The sequence below is a fragment of the Ochotona princeps genome, chromosome X (assembly GCF_030435755.1).
Source record: "Ochotona princeps isolate mOchPri1 chromosome X, mOchPri1.hap1, whole genome shotgun sequence".
Lineage (NCBI taxonomy): Eukaryota > Metazoa > Chordata > Mammalia > Lagomorpha > Ochotonidae > Ochotona > Ochotona princeps.
In genome coordinates this window covers 6,206,768-6,222,102 of record NC_080865.1, presented here as the reverse complement: position 1 = coordinate 6,222,102, position 15,335 = coordinate 6,206,768, and the positions used below count along the sequence as shown (strand labels likewise).

The window sequence follows — 15,335 nt, the reverse complement described above, 5'->3', positions numbered from 1 at the left end:
CGTAATAGGTTCTCATGATCTAAGCAAACAAGCTTTCCTGAAGGAAAAGACCTCACTCAGGACAGTAAGGGCTCTCCAGCGCACACCACTGGAAGCAGAGTATAAGGGAGGGATGGATGGCAAGGAGGTAGGGATAGTGAACCACGAAGCTTGAGGCCTTATTTTAAAGCAGTGAGAAACAGAGCCCTGAGAAAAATGGAGTCTACTAGGAGGATGGGAGAGCTGTGTATGTGCAGCCATGTGCTTCCATCCTGGCTCTGCTGAAGTCAACTCTTAAAGCCAGATAGACCCCCAACTTAACCACTTAGTGACCCTGGGCTCACTTTGGAATTTCTCAGCTTATTCATGGAGAAAACACCAACTACTGTAAAGAACTATTTTTTCCTAAGAAATCAAATAATAAGGCTGGCATGGTAGCCTAGGGCAGAGTAACTGCCTTAGGAAATGGCCAGCACCACCGCCAGCGTTAGATATTCAAATAGAATGACTTGAGAGCAAAAGAAGCCTCTCAGATTTGAGTGCCTGCTATTCTCAAACAGGAAAGCTAAGGCAGTGATTTCCCCCCTTTCCTGTGTTTCTCAAAAGTTGAGAGATTCTACTCACTTATGGTGGGAGCTGGAGATAACTCCATCTGAGTGGTTTCTGCTTCTCCACTTGGCCTTGTGGGACCCAATTCCTGTGACTCTACAGGCATCAATAGCTGTGTAGAGCCCCCTCCTTCTCCAGCCGGGGACTGCAGCTCCTGAGGCCCTTGTCCCAAGGCTGGCGGGGCTAGGAGGGCTGCTTGCTGCTGTGAGGGCTGCAGAGTGCCAAGGGTCTCCTTGGACTCAGATGTAGCATCAGTGGAAGATGGTGTTGTTGGGTAGCTGTCAGGCATGGGAGTCACATCTTTCTCGGAAAGAACAACAATGAGGGTTAAGGGGAAATCGGCCAGTGATCACAGGAGCCACCCCAACCATCACACGCATCTTGGGATGTATCCCATCTAGTTAGTGGTGCAGAATGCTCTCCACAACCAATTCCTTGGTTGCTCACGTTAAGGCCCAGCACAATCTGTCCTAAGAATGAGTATGACTCTCTGTGGATGTCAAGAATAAAATCCTTTCTGTGCCCCAGCTGGATGGGGAAGGTTTTAGGCCACATACATAGGGTGAAGCTGAATGGAAAGCTGAAGGCAGAAAATCTAGTCTATCGACCCTGTCATTGGTCTGGAACAACCAAAGAACAGAATGTCCCTTAAATGCCTCAAAGTACACTTTCTATCCCCCTGTGCACATTTCTGTTCTGTATTACTAAGCACATGAAGTAATCTGAATAGAAATGTGCTTGAGTTCATGCCTAAGAGTAAAATAATACCCCACATAAGAAAGGAAAAGGCACTTTATAATGAGAGCATGTGCTGTACCCCAAATACTGTCTGCCCTTTTAAACCCCTTCTCCCTAAGTCCTGATTATTCAAGGCACATTAGTAAACAGAAGCAACACTGTGCAGGATAAATGTGAATATGCCACACATCAGGGAAAGTAGTAAGTTGTATAGTTATCTTCTTATTGGGGCCCAAAATCCCTACCCCACAACAATACAACTTACTACCTCACCCCGGCATGAGCAGAATCCTCAAGTAAAGGAAGTAGGGAAAACGCTAGTTTACCTGGCAGCAGACCCTTTCCAAGACCTTTTGCTAGATTAAGGGCATCAGGACACTTATCTTCCTTCATTGCTTTAAAAATATTGTGTGGAATGGTATTGTGGTGTGGTAGGCTAATTCCCTGCCTGTGGTGCCACTTCTATTTTACCCTAGTCCTGTTGCTCCACTTCTGATCCAGCTCCCTGTTTATGGCCTGGAAAAGCAGCTGAGGATAGCCCAAGTGCTTGAGCCCCTGCACCCATATAGGAGAAAGGCTCTTGACTATTGATTGGCCCAGTTCTAGCCATTGTGCCAATCATGGGAGTAAACCAGTGGATGGAAGATCTCCGCCTCCTTCTTTCCGTAACTCTTTCAAATAAAAAATAAAATAAAACTTAAAAAAATATATAGTGTAGGCTTTGGAACAATGATCTCCCAACATAAGTGCCAAAGAAGGTATATGGAGAAGCAGAAGAAAGTTCCGAGGAAATGGGGATGAGGGAGACACAGGAAACCATACAAACCAGTTGTTACAATCACAAAATGTGATTCTAAAAGGCTACTGACCTTCACTAAGATTGGATACAAAAAGTAATAAAAGCGTACAATCATATGGTGTAGCCTACAGAGCTATGTTTCCCCGAAGCAGATTGTTTAAGACCAGCAAAATTTTGATTTAAAAACAAAACAAAACAAGCAAGCAAGCAAACAAAAAAGCATACAGACTCATGTAGGAGACACCCACTACTATCTAGGCCATTGAAGAATGGAAATCTCATCGGCAACATTCACTGGAAATATTTTTGATTTCAATAAACTAGGAAGAACACGATGAACATGAAATACAACAAAAAGTGCATCCAATCTCTGCGATTCTGTTCATTTCCAGTGAGAAGTGGCATTTGAGAACCACTGTCATCAGGTGTTCTTGTGAAGCGCCATATCAGAGCGTTCACCACAGGACTGGCTAATCATCTCAATGGTGTGAATGCTCAGTTCTGGAGGTCAGAGCCACTCAGGACACGTGACCTTACCAAACAGGTGTCAGAATGAAGCATAACCAAAAAACCCTAAACAGAGAGCCAGCTGGAAGAGAAGTGTACCACCGTAGGAAAGACAGTAGACTGTATAGTTATCTCCAAGATGGGGTATGACCCTAAAACTATACAATCTACTACCTCATCCCACAGAGCACCAGTGTCCATCTTCAGCCCCCATGGGCCAGCTATACAGAAAGGTCTGGAAAAGAATCAATTAGCAACAGGTGGGAAAGGAAGGGAGAGTTACCTGAGAGGTTCCGATCAGGGGAGTCACTTGTCTTAGATCCACCACACTGCAAAGAGAAGGGACAGGTCAAGAGGTCACTCACATATGACAGGTGCCATCCCTTCATCTATCATGAGACATGAGATGTGGCTACAGTGTCATCTTGGTTAGGTTTCCCACCCTGGTGGTTTGCTGGGAGAAATGGAAGGAGTAACCAGCAGTGGAGTGACTTTCTTTTCTTGTCTAGCTGCAGTCGTGGAAGGTAGTCACCATGCATTGGGACTGTTGAGCAGCCATTCCAATCCTGGCTCTAGCTTTTGCCCAGAGGGTCACTTGAAAAATAAATTTCCCTCTGGGTTTGAATTAGAAAGAAAACAAGGTAAATCTACAGCGAATGTGGAATAAATACCTTCCCAAGTTCAATGTGAATTTTGTGGGATTCTTCAGGGACTCGGTTATCATGTGTATGCAAGAATCACATGAGAGCTACAGGAGAGATAGCCAAAGATTGAGTCCTTCCAGCCCTGGGCATTTACCTGTGGACTCTGTTCCCTGTTCTCCTTATCTTCTTTGCTTTTGTCAGTTATCTTTGTTTCTTCCTCAGCCAGTTGTTTCCTTCGTTTCTCCCGCCTTTCCTCCAGCTCCTCATCCCTTAGGAATTCCAGGTGATTGACAATGGGTACTTTAACCACTGTAGCAAAGAGGAAATCATCAGACACCAAACTGGTGGGGATGGAGAAAAAGCTAAGAGGAAGAGCTTGCAGGCAGATCGTAGGGAAGACAATCCTCCAAAACTTGGCCTAGCCCCAAAGGCTCACTTGTCCTGATAAGCAAGCTGACACACACCTGAGACACAGTCGTGCATGCTCTCGGCATCAAGAACTTTGCATTCTTCTGTCCAGCGGGTTAGGGCCGTGGGGATACTGGACAGGGTTCCTGTAGTGAACAAAGACAAGAAAGATTCTTGGCCTTGGGAAGTGTCAACTGATCCAAAGCGGCAGCGGTTGCTGAACAAAACCCAAAATTTGTCACCAAGGTCAGGAATCTAGAAACAATCAGGTTTGTGTTGCCCTTGACTTAGTCAATGAGTTGCTATGGCTCCTATGAAATGAAGATCCTTCAAGGCAGAAATTTCAAATTTTTGAAGGGAATATATGTATATGTAAGTATCCCAGAAACTCAACCCTACCATTTGCCTTGTCAACTTGCCTGCTTGGCTGGTGGCTGTGCTCTGGTCATGGAAAAAGTCATCTAGTAGTTCGTCGTCGGATCTGGCAATGATGTGGACGTCATCGTTGCCCACGAGGAGGCGGGCCCGGCCTCGGCTTTGTAGGGGAAGGCTACTGCTCAGCTGAAGGATGTCAGCAGCAGCTGAGGGACCGAGCAACCTGCAGGCCAATGGTGGATACCATGGTCATGGTTAAGCTCAAAGGCTCCCTTCAGCCTATTACAATTACAAAATCTTTTTCTGGATCCCTCACTATTGCATAACAGGATTATCAATCTAAATCTGCACAATAAACTTACAGGACTGTTTGTGACTATCACACATACCTGTTTTGAGAATTTTACTTGGGCTGAGGTTGCATATTAATTCCATAGTTCCTGAACATTGAGTGCTGCTAAGCTTCCATGTGCCAGGCACTGGGTTAGGGGATAATGCCTCTGATATACCCTCTCGATAGTTTGTGGCCCGAAAATGACAATATTTGAATTCACCTTGTTTTACTTCTTTGAAAAGGCTTTTTTTCTGCTAAATTGTAGGCAGAGACATCTTGTCCTGGCTTTGTATATAAAGTATTTAAGTGCCTGGCATAGGAGTGCCCTGGACTTTTATGTAAAATAAACCATACAGAAGGCTATACATGGAACCCCTGACAAAATAGGGCAGATATCCTACTTTTGTGTCAGAGATTGAGAAGGAAAGCGAGTGGGGGGAGGGAGGAGAGGGACAGAGATTGAGCAGTGGACTATAAATCCTCCCCTCCCAAAGCCCAGACAATGTCAAAGCTTAGCAAAGTCTTTGTGAGAGTTACCGTGAACCCAAAGGGTCTTCCCTTCGGAACCTACCTCTGGAGAATAAGTGGAGGATTGGGCTGGCGATTTCCAGGATAGTGAACATGAATGGTGTGGCCTGTATTGGCTGTCAGCTGCCTCAGCGTCCTCTGACTGCGTCCAATGCCCTGGGTTAGGCGAGTTGTGGAGGAGCCACTGCCCAGCGTCAGGGAGCTGTGGTCTGCATGACGTACCATCAATGGGTGGGTGGTAGGGATATTTCCTGGGGATGGGGGGATGTCTGCTGCAAGGATAATACGCAAAGGGATCAGTGCCCACAAGAAATTTGCTTCATGGTTGTTTAAGCAGAACCATGTATCCTGGGCCTTGCTTCCTCACACGGAAACCTGAGCTTTGTCCTTTCTCCCTCATTCCCACACATCCTCGACAATCACTGACACTACAATAGCTTCTGCCATCATCTCTCACCTACATACTGCAACAACCTCGTAATAAAATGCACAGTGCCCTTTCATAATCCATTCTGCACACTACAGCCACAGTGATGCTTCCAGCCCCTCAGACACAGGCTGCTCCCTTCACCTTGAAGACTCCACTTCCCTTTCTTCACCTGATCTGTTCTTGGCCTAAAAGGTCACTTCCTCTGTGACACCTGATTTGTACAGATCGGATCAGATCGTCCTTTATTCTGGGCTTTTCTTTCCATACTTCTGTGCTATGTCTGCTATTTGTTGCTCCAAAGAGACCGTAAACTCCTGTGATGGACGAAGACTGCTTTCTTGCTTTCTGATCCCTAACACCTAGAACACACTAGGCAATCCTCAAATTTTTGTTCACTATGCTGAATGCACAGAGGCTCAACTCTCAGCAAGACCGAAGAAAATCACGAAAAAAAAAAAGCAACAAGAATCATTGAAGTCATCCTTAAAATGACCTAATCCAACCCTTTTAATTTCTTTTCAACTTTTCATTTACAGGTGACAAACTGAGGCTCAAAGAGGTAAGATATTACTTGGCCAAGACAACAGACCAATTCAGCGTTTTATGCTGTATTTATGTTTGCGATTTGAGGTAAAAACCTACCCTCTCAAGACAGCTTGATTCTAAGAATTTGTCTATTAACTTGATGTTAAAAGGAAAACTTAGATGTTGAGGTGGGAAGGAGGCAGAGAGATATTCACTCTTTGCCTGGAAAAGATGTATCCTTGATGAACAGAGTGAATATGTTCAAATCCACCCCCAATGCCCAGCACAAAGGCGTCCATTCAGACCCTCAAGATTTGAGTGTCACAAACATAAGGATTAGTGATTGCCTTGGCATTGCAGCGTGCACACAGGTGCCAGACGCAGTCAGCTTTGGTCTCACTTTTTTTTTTTTCCTAAAATCAGCAAATCATCAAGTTGTCCAGGCTCTAAAAAGGCTGCCTGTTTACCGAGGTGGAGAGAACAAAGTGGTCTCTCACTAGTCCTTCTTGTAAGCACACACCACTGAGATGAATTCAGATATCCCTTGCCCCAGGAAGTCAGCATAGGAAAAGAAGCGCTGTTTTTAATCAGACTGACAGCTGCTGTGGTTCACTGTTTGGATTACCCTAGACAAGGGTTTAAGAATCAAGAGATAAAACCCAGCTGAGCCCCTGTGAGTCTTACTAGCACTGGAGAACATGTTGTCAAACTCAATGATGAGATCATCCTCCCGGTCAAAGCGCTCAAATCGGACCAAGGGAGAAGCGTTCATATCAGGGTAATCCTCATCCAATTCCATCTCAGAGCCATCGTCGTCATCGTCTTCATCTCCCTCTTCACCTTCATCATCCTCCTTAAGGGAAAATAGGAGATGGAGAGTTGCTGCAGGTAAGGATTTTCTGAAGATTGATGTCATGGCCACATGTGCACACGAGGGAGGGAGGTGCTGAGCATAGCTAGCAACCCAGACTGTTGATTTTCTGTAGCTCTGCGTTCCTATAGAAGAGATTATCTGAACCAACCCAAACACAGTCCCCCCTCACCTGATCATCTTCCTCATCTTCCTCCTCCTCCTCCTCTTCATCCTGACTATCATCCTCATCCTCGTTACTGCCACTGCTGTCCTCTTCCTGAGTGTGCTCCTCCTCATCCTCAGGGTCCAGGATATTCATGGAATCTAAAACAAAGGGAGCACATTGCAGGACTAACACTCAGTGGCTAGAAAACAGACTACTTGCAGGCCGGCAGACTGAGTGGGAAGGCGATGGGGTGTCTGACTCGGAGAGGAAGAACCAGATGTGGGGTGATGCACAGACTTATTGAGTCAGCCCCGACTTCCTGAGAGTGCCAATCAATGCATCAACACGCTGAGCAGGGTGGCTGAATGTGGAGGCTGGCTACAGGGCGGTGCTTGAGGAGCCATGGTCTAGGACTCGGCCACGTCTGCTGGTGCCCCCTTGTCTTTCCAGCCCTAGTTTTCTATTGACTGCATCCTGTTGGTAAGAGGGAATCTGGAGCGATGACAGCAGGTGGGTGAGAAGAAAGCGAACCAAGTAAGAAGTGACAAACTTTGGGCAAGCAGTAGTAACATGTTATTTGAAACACTGGCTGAGGATAAAGTGGATGGTGTATGTCAGCGCATGCAGACAGATGCTTCCTTATTCTGCACATGTGGGCAGCTGCCTTCAGGAAAACCCTAGTGTAGTGTCTGTCAGACGTGCAGGGCAAGAAGGGAGGCCTTTCTGGCCTCGGCACTCTCACCTTCTCGGTTGGCCTGCAAGGTGGAAGCTTGGCTGAGGTTGGAAGGAGCTTCATCCATCAGCACGTCCTCTTGTGATTCATCCTCTCCACTTCTGCTCACTGAAGGTTACAGAGCAGAGCCTTCACTGAACAACAGAGGACTTCCCTTTCCAGACTGGGTGCGCCTAAAGTAGCTATGTACATCTAGCAGATATCCACTGGTTTTAATTTTTTTAATTTTAAAAGAAATTTCTTTTTCTTTTCTTTTTTCTTTTTTCTTCTCTTCCTTTCCTTTTCTTTCTTCCTTTCCTTTTTTTTTTTTTTTTTTTTTTTTTTTGATGAGGAGGAAGACCTGGATTCTTCTCTGCTGTCAACTAACTAGATGAGCTTGGCCAGTCACTTTACCTGTCTGAGTCTCAGTTTCCTCATCTGTAAAATGGGATGATCACATCTGCCCTGCTAATCCCACTCATTGTGAAACCACAGAGGACAGTGGGTGTGCAAAAGCGTTGTATCGTTTAGGAATACATGTCTACTTCCATTTATCCATGGATTTCCTTGACCAATAAAATAAAAACGAGTTAACACACACACCCTTCGAAGTCAGGTGTCAGCAGGGCATCTTTGCAGTCTCCCTCTGCGATTTAAAAAGGGCCGCTCTTTGGGAATGCTCACTCTTCTTATGCTACTGAGCCTCAGAGGCAGAAAGCCCCCGGACTTCGATGATGAACTGAAAGGAAAGCGCTTTCTCACCCTACGGCACCCCTAGGCCTCCATGAGTTAACAATCTTTCCATGTGCCTGATGTATCATCTATACTGATGGTCAGTAACCCCCACCACCTCCCCCCCACAGGCAATGCTTCAGACCGGCCACAGGCCTGGAGATGGCTTGTGAATTTCTCATCTGTAAGACTGTCAACATCAAGACAAGCAGCAATCTAGGCTGGCTATGAGCCCTTAGGCAGAGCTGAGCAAGCAGATGATGAGAAAAAGGGTCCTCCCAAGAGAGACTGAGGCAAAGGAAGAGCCTATACTCAGTTCTGGGGCTCTCACCTATAATTGTACTGTTCCCAGATCCGCCATCCCTCTCAAGCAACTCATCTATCAGGTCCTCCAGCTCATTCTCAACCTGGAGAGAAATAGAACATACATATGGATGCACACAAATCTATCATTGTGCCAGCACTGAAACCCTAAAAAAAGCCAGCAAAGTGAGCATACATTTCTAGGATAATGTGTGACAGAAGATGTTACATAAAAACCACACACTTGGTGCTAATGGCACAGAAACTACCACGTGCTGCCAATCCACACTCAGACTGTCCTTCAAATGGGTCCATTGCCATGGTCTGATACCAGGTTAGTCTTTACACTGTCAAGGCATACACATACATGCAGATCTCCGTATAGCCAACAGCTTAGGACTGTAGGCCCCATTTCTTACCCATTACCACCAGCTCCAGCGATTACACTAAATTCTTTAGGGTCTTTCGAAGACTGTCATTTTAATGCCTTAGCAAGAGCTGGTGTTACAGGCAGAACGCAGTTTTAAGAGCTTCCATTAATGACCAGAGCCAAGGAAATCAAAGACCCTGGGCCCAAAGGCCTCAGGCCAGCTTTCTATAGAACTTCAACATTTCAACATGCCTAAATTTTCTGGTTGGGATCTATACTGTTTCACAGAATATACATGGCGCCTGGCCCTGCCCCCACCCCTCCTTTAAAACAATTCAAACACATTTACTGAGCACCTACTAAGCATATCATCTGGGTTCCTCTGAAAAGCAGACAGCATTGAGGCAAGGATCTGAAGTACTCACCCACCCACACCACCTGGGGGTTTGGGTTCAGCGCCGCAACAGAGGAATGCTGGGTGATCTGCCTCCCTACCTGCATCTCTTGTGAACTGAGCACCTCAGGCTGCCCAGCAATCACCACTGAGTCGGTTTCAGCCTCCCCATCCATGATATCCCCATCTGCCACCTCTGTCTGAGTGACATCATGATCCTCCTCCTGCACTTCTGCTTCCCCAGGCTCGCCTGAAACAGTCAACCAACCAGCAAAAATAATCAAAGGGTGCCTATGTGCTAGGCACCACGAGGCAAGTGCGAAGACAATACGGTCCCTTCCTCGGGCAAGTTCACATACAAATTCTCAGCAAATAAACGAATGGGCGACAAAGGAAAAGACAAGGCTACGTGTGAGGATAGCCAAACAAGGCTACAATTTGAAGGCATTCTTTGTGGGGCACATTCCCACGCCACTAAGACAGATCTCTGGAAGGCCAGCAGGTTCCCAGGGAAACAATACCACGCCAGAACAGTTGTGATTCCATGCCCGTAAAGCAGCTACATACTCCCTCCCCTCTAGCTCTCCACGCCATTGGCTCTGATTTCCCTACCTGGATCCTGTTGGCTGCTATTGGAGTCCTGGGAGTTTCCTTGGGAATCCTGCTCAGACTTGTTCTTGTTAGAAGCACTCTTGCTGCCAAAAAGGCTACTGGGCTGGTTCACAATTCGGGACAGTGTTTCCAAAGGTTTTAGAGCAGCATTGACTGTGTTGGCCATGTTGGGACTGAGATAACGGAAGATAAAGAGATGGAATGAGCACAGAAATACCAGGTGTCTTTCCACAGAGGCTCCTACAGCAAAAGCTATTAAAGGAGAAAGGGGCCGAAGAAGTAATATTCCACTTAGTACTGGGAAGAAAGTATTATTTGGCCAAACTCTTCCCACCCCCAAAACAAAGGTTAAATCAATGCCATGTTTTGTGGGGCCATACTGGGCATGTAAAGAACAAATTATTAGCTGGAAGGCAGTAGGTATGCTGGATGCTCAAATGTAAGCAAGAAAACCCTCCACCAGCTATAAGCCCCCAAATCAACAATGGTCACAGGAACAGCTTAAAGGTTTTAAGACCTATGGATTACAAACTATACTCTGCAGGGCTTCATATGGTTTACACAGTGAGGTTTGCAGGTGAAGGACTTGCAGGTGTATCAATGCATGGAAGCCAAGCAGGTGGCTCTGCTGATGTTCTATATGCATATTCATATACATGTGCTCACATTACCTAGATAATGGTCTCTGATATCTTGAGGTAAAAGAAAGCTAGGTTCATTAGAACAGCTTGTTCTTGTAATATAGCAGAGGGAACCTCAGGTGCCTGTAGTCTTGTAAACATGAATGGTGGGATAAATGGGCCAAAGTAGTACCAAGAAAAAACAATAGTAGTAATGGACTAAAATATGTTGAATATAAAAAGAACCTACAACTACAGGGATAGGAAAGTGATGACAGGGAGTCCTTAATTAAAGAACACCAGCTAATACATAGAATCAGGGCATCATATGTGCAAGCAGACATTTAAAAAAAAAATCACCAAGGAAGGCATAAGATCAAGGTCCTAAAACATTCACATAATCAGCACCTCAATGAGTACTTATTAATTACAAAGCAGAAATCTAACTATGTGATCCCAGTAATCAATTCGGGATCAACAATGAACAGCTGACATTTTGTGTCTCTGAGGTGATGTAAGAAGGACAATTATCACTTCTGCAGTTTTTAATTTTGGGGGGATAGCAAAAAGCAATCTTCCTGAACCTAAATACACAGGAGCAATTACACATTGTAGACAGACATTCTAGCCTGGGTTCTCTAAAAATAGTCAAATGTTGTAAAAACATAATTGGAATAATTAGAGGATGCCCATTTTACATTATCAACAGCTCACCTCTTAGATGATGCAATTGCTACCATCATGTAAGGCAATATTTAAATTCTCATCAACAGAAGTCAAAAGGGAAATGGTAAACAATCTCATTTAATCAGTCCACATACCACAAGGGATAGTGTTTTGTTTTTTAATCAAATGGACAAAGTCATACACATGAACATGAGAAAGAATGACTGGTTATCTCAATTTTTTTTTGCACCTTTAAAGTTTACTTTCTCTACAAACTTTCATGAAGGACTCTGTGACCACTTAGAAAATAGTCTCCTCTGCACCCCCAAAACTTTGCTTTCGGGTGGCTTTACTTTGGCAATTGGAAACAAAAGGTTTTATCCTTCCTTTTCAGTTGGCAATTCACTGCAGAATAACTCCCTCTTGGGTTAACTCATAGATAAATGCCAGCTACTAATTTGTAAAAGCAGCCATCCCTAAACCTCAGAGAAATGAACTGACCAAAGTAAGGACTATAAACTGTCAGGACTACTCATTATGCAATGCCAAAGAGGACATAACCAGATGTAGATAAAATCTTAATTGGATTCTGGTTACGGATTTGAGTATTAGATGGGATTAAAACTCATTTTACTAGATAGGTAGTCTAGTAATTTAAAACAACCCTTCACCCACTTACCTGCTTAGGTCAAGGCTATGAGGCACCCTGGCAAGGTCGTTAACCAATCCCTTCTTCAGGAAGAGTCGGATGATGTTGTTCATGCCATTGTGTTGGGTCTTAGCTGTGGCACTGCTGTAGAAGCTGGAGGTGGAGGGACAAGACTCCATGATAGTACTGATGATACACATCACTGCCTGCAACCTGGGAGACAAGCACGACACCTCCATCAGGCGAGTAGTTAGTTCCCATTGGCCAGCCGCATCCTCACTAACTTGCCGAAAATAACACTGTGGTGACTTTTCTGTTTTCTTCTGGAAGTAACATCTGAACACAAGAGAACGTACCCCCTTGACAGTAGTGTGATCTATATTCCACAAGCATATATTTTTAAAAACAATTCTGGGGACTGCCGTTGTGGTATAGTGGGTAGAGATGCCACCTGTAACAATATCACAAATGGGTTCCAGGTCATGTCTGAGTTGCTCTACTCCTGATGTAGCTCCTTGCTAATGTGCTTGCAAAAGCAGCAAAAGATGGGCCAAATCTTTGGACCCAAACAAACCACCCCTGTGGGAGAGGTAAAAAAATGCTCCTGCAGCCATTTGTAGAATGAACCAGCAGATAAAAGATATCGTTTTCTGTGTACATCTATTTGTCTCTGTAAATTTAACATCCAAATAAGTAAATTGGAAACACTACCAAAAATAAAGCTGGCTAACATGGTTAGTATCTTGCTTGTAGATTCTACAAACGCAAGGCAAATGCCCCCTTGTACTTGCAAAAATGTTACCCAAACATAATCGGCATTCTGGGGACTTATGAAGCACCTGAACTATTTGCAAAGATGAAAAGCATAAAATGCCAGCATGACCAGAACTCTTGTACAAGCAGTAAAAGAAACTATGGATTAACTCTCTTGGTCATTAACACTGGGTCAGGCCTGGGTTAGATTTTACCTGGCGTGTTTCTCTGTACTCTCAGCCATGGCCAGTGCTCGCCCTAGGGCTGCTTTTACTTCATTCACTAGGGCTACTTGTGCATCTGTGCCACTCCCTGCAGCAGCCAGGCTGGCAAGGAACAGGCGAGCCAGGGCAGGTGTGTCCTTGTCCTCTGCGTTCTGTGTATGTGGGAGGAGGTGGTCCAGCACAAACGCAAGCACACTGCAGTCCTGCAAAGTCATTAATCATGACAGTTACTCACAAGCACAAGTATATCTTACCACATGCACAGCAATATGGTATAAGCATACATGTTTTTTCATTGAAGTCACCCAGTGAATGCTAATCAGATACATTTTATCAAAGAGGAAACTGGGCCCGGAGTGATAGCACAGTGGTTGGATTTCTCGCCTTGCACGCGCCGGGATCCAATATGGGCGCTGGTTCTAATTCTGGCAGCCCTGCTTCCCATCCAGCTCCTTGTGGCCAGGCAAAGCAGTTGAGGACGGCCCAAAGCCTTGGGACCCTGCACTCGCGTGGGAGACCCGGAAGAGCTCCTGATTGGCTCAGCTCCAGCCGTTGCGGCTGCTTGGGGAGTGAACCATCAGATGGAAAATCTTCCTCTCTGTGTCTCCTCCTCTCTGTATATTTGCCTTTCCAATAAAAATAAATAAATCAATCTTTAAAAAGGGAGAAAACCAAGGCTAAAAGGTACAAGCTACATAAATAGCAATTCTATTACAAAGCCTTTTGGAAGCTTCATAAAGCTTCTAATAACCACAATGCATGTTATGCCACACTTAAAGAGCAGAAAGCTGGGGTCAAAAACTATAGCTGAAGGACTGTATTATTGCAAAACGTGGGATGATGGAGAGGGAAGAAAGAGAGGGGATGTGCTTATACCTTTACAATTATATAATGGAAAATAAAATCACAGCAAAAAAACAAACAAAAAACCCATTTGTTTCCCAATACAGTCTAGACATTGTCATGTAGTTATTACTTGATATTTCTTAACATTTTTATCCATGGCATTTTATAGAATTGTTCACAGAAAACCTACAAAAGAGATGAAGTCCCCCAACTTGATAGATGGGTATCTTGAGACCCAAGCAAAAGCGGCTTACACAAATTTTATTCAAGGGTAAAGAAATTAAATCTAGATTCCTAGATTGCTAACAATCCCTTTAGAATTTAATTAGATTACAGTATTTGCTGACACTGATAATACTACAACCCTGAGCTTCAAACTGGCTAGAGTTGACAGCAGGGTTGCCACTGTGAGGCAGAAGGGTCAGGCTGTTGCTGGGACACAGACATCTAACAGAGCTTGAGTCCTAGCTGCTCTGCTTTGGAATGAGCAAAGGTACAAGCTACATAAGTAGCAATTCTATTAATGTGCCTGGGAAGGTAGGCACAAATTCTTGGGCTTCAAACATTCACATGGGAGACCAGGATGGTGTCCCTGGCTCCTGGTTTCAACCTGGCCCAGCTCAGGCTGCTGCAGCCATCAGGGAAACGAACCACTAGTGGATGATCTCTCTCTCTCTTTCTTTGTTGCTCTGCTTTTCAAATAAATGAATCTCAACATAAAAAAGTTCCAGTTACAGACAAATCTAAGCAAAAAATATTCAACAAAGGTTAAAATAGCAAAAACCAAAAATCCAAAAAGGCCAAAACAAGGGAAGGAAATTAAGTCATCAAACTTTGTTTCTTTGTGAGGTCTGTCATGGTAACTCCTTATCTTTGACAGAAATTCAATTGTTCTTTTTATAACTCAGATTTTGGATAAAAATCCATTAAACCATTTAGAATTATGCAATAGTTTCACAACACTTGTCAATGTATGAAATGCCTCCATCTTGCATATTTTAAAGTGACCTTTTTGATTCTACTAGAAATAAAGACTAACTTTCTGGTAGTGATTAATGCAAACTTAAAACTGCTTTCTGAAGAAAATAATTAATGCCATGTGAAAACTGGAGGAGAGCTCTGCATTGCAGGAGTTTCTGCTAATTGGAGGAGTGGTATTGAGCAACTTACTTACCATTCTGAGCCTTCTCTCCTGTCAAATGAATGTGGCATTATTCTTACAATAGCATTTGTAAGTTACCCCCTGGGTACACAGTACTAGCAGATCACTGGATTCTTAGTAACTTTACAATTAATTGTTTTACCTCACAAGTGATACTAGTATAAATCCAGATGGTCAGAAATTAATAAAAACTTCAAAATAAAGCTTAACCAGAAAGGACTTGAATCCAGACGACATAAAGAATGGAATGGCCTAGCAAGAATAAAAGATTCAGATACTCTCCAGAGAACACATAATTTTAACCATCATAAAAACATACTAATAAAAATTGTCGTACAGTGGATGAAATGTAAAACACAAAGGCTAAGGGGATGAAAGAATCAGAGTTCCAACAGAT

General features: G+C 44.2%; 1 protein-coding gene across 11 annotated transcripts in view; it reads right to left on the bottom strand.

Moving 5' to 3' along the window:
* Positions 1-15,335, bottom strand: part of HUWE1 (HECT, UBA and WWE domain containing E3 ubiquitin protein ligase 1) — a 123,143-nt gene that overhangs the window by 15,760 nt on the left and 92,048 nt on the right. For 5 of the 11 annotated variants that reach the window (XM_058658227.1, XM_058658217.1, XM_058658220.1 and 2 more), the window contains 14 exons: positions 12,922-13,133; positions 11,984-12,166; positions 10,019-10,191; positions 9,508-9,656; positions 8,671-8,746; positions 7,638-7,736; positions 6,920-7,053; positions 6,561-6,729; positions 4,965-5,193; positions 4,104-4,282; positions 3,741-3,830; positions 3,431-3,585; positions 2,916-2,961; positions 604-888 (listed from right to left, as the gene is read on the bottom strand). In XM_058658227.1, the coding sequence (XP_058514210.1) occupies positions 604-888; positions 2,916-2,961; positions 3,431-3,585; positions 3,741-3,830; positions 4,104-4,282; positions 4,965-5,193; positions 6,561-6,729; positions 6,920-7,053; positions 7,638-7,736; positions 8,671-8,746; positions 9,508-9,656; positions 10,019-10,191; positions 11,984-12,166; positions 12,922-13,133 (2,179 nt within the window). The remainder of the gene's footprint in view (positions 1-603; positions 889-2,915; positions 2,962-3,430; positions 3,586-3,740; positions 3,831-4,103; positions 4,283-4,964; positions 5,194-6,560; positions 6,730-6,919; positions 7,054-7,637; positions 7,737-8,670; positions 8,747-9,507; positions 9,657-10,018; positions 10,192-11,983; positions 12,167-12,921; positions 13,134-15,335) is intronic. The other 6 variants (XM_058658218.1, XM_058658221.1, XM_058658224.1 and 3 more) reach the window with 6 other exon arrangements.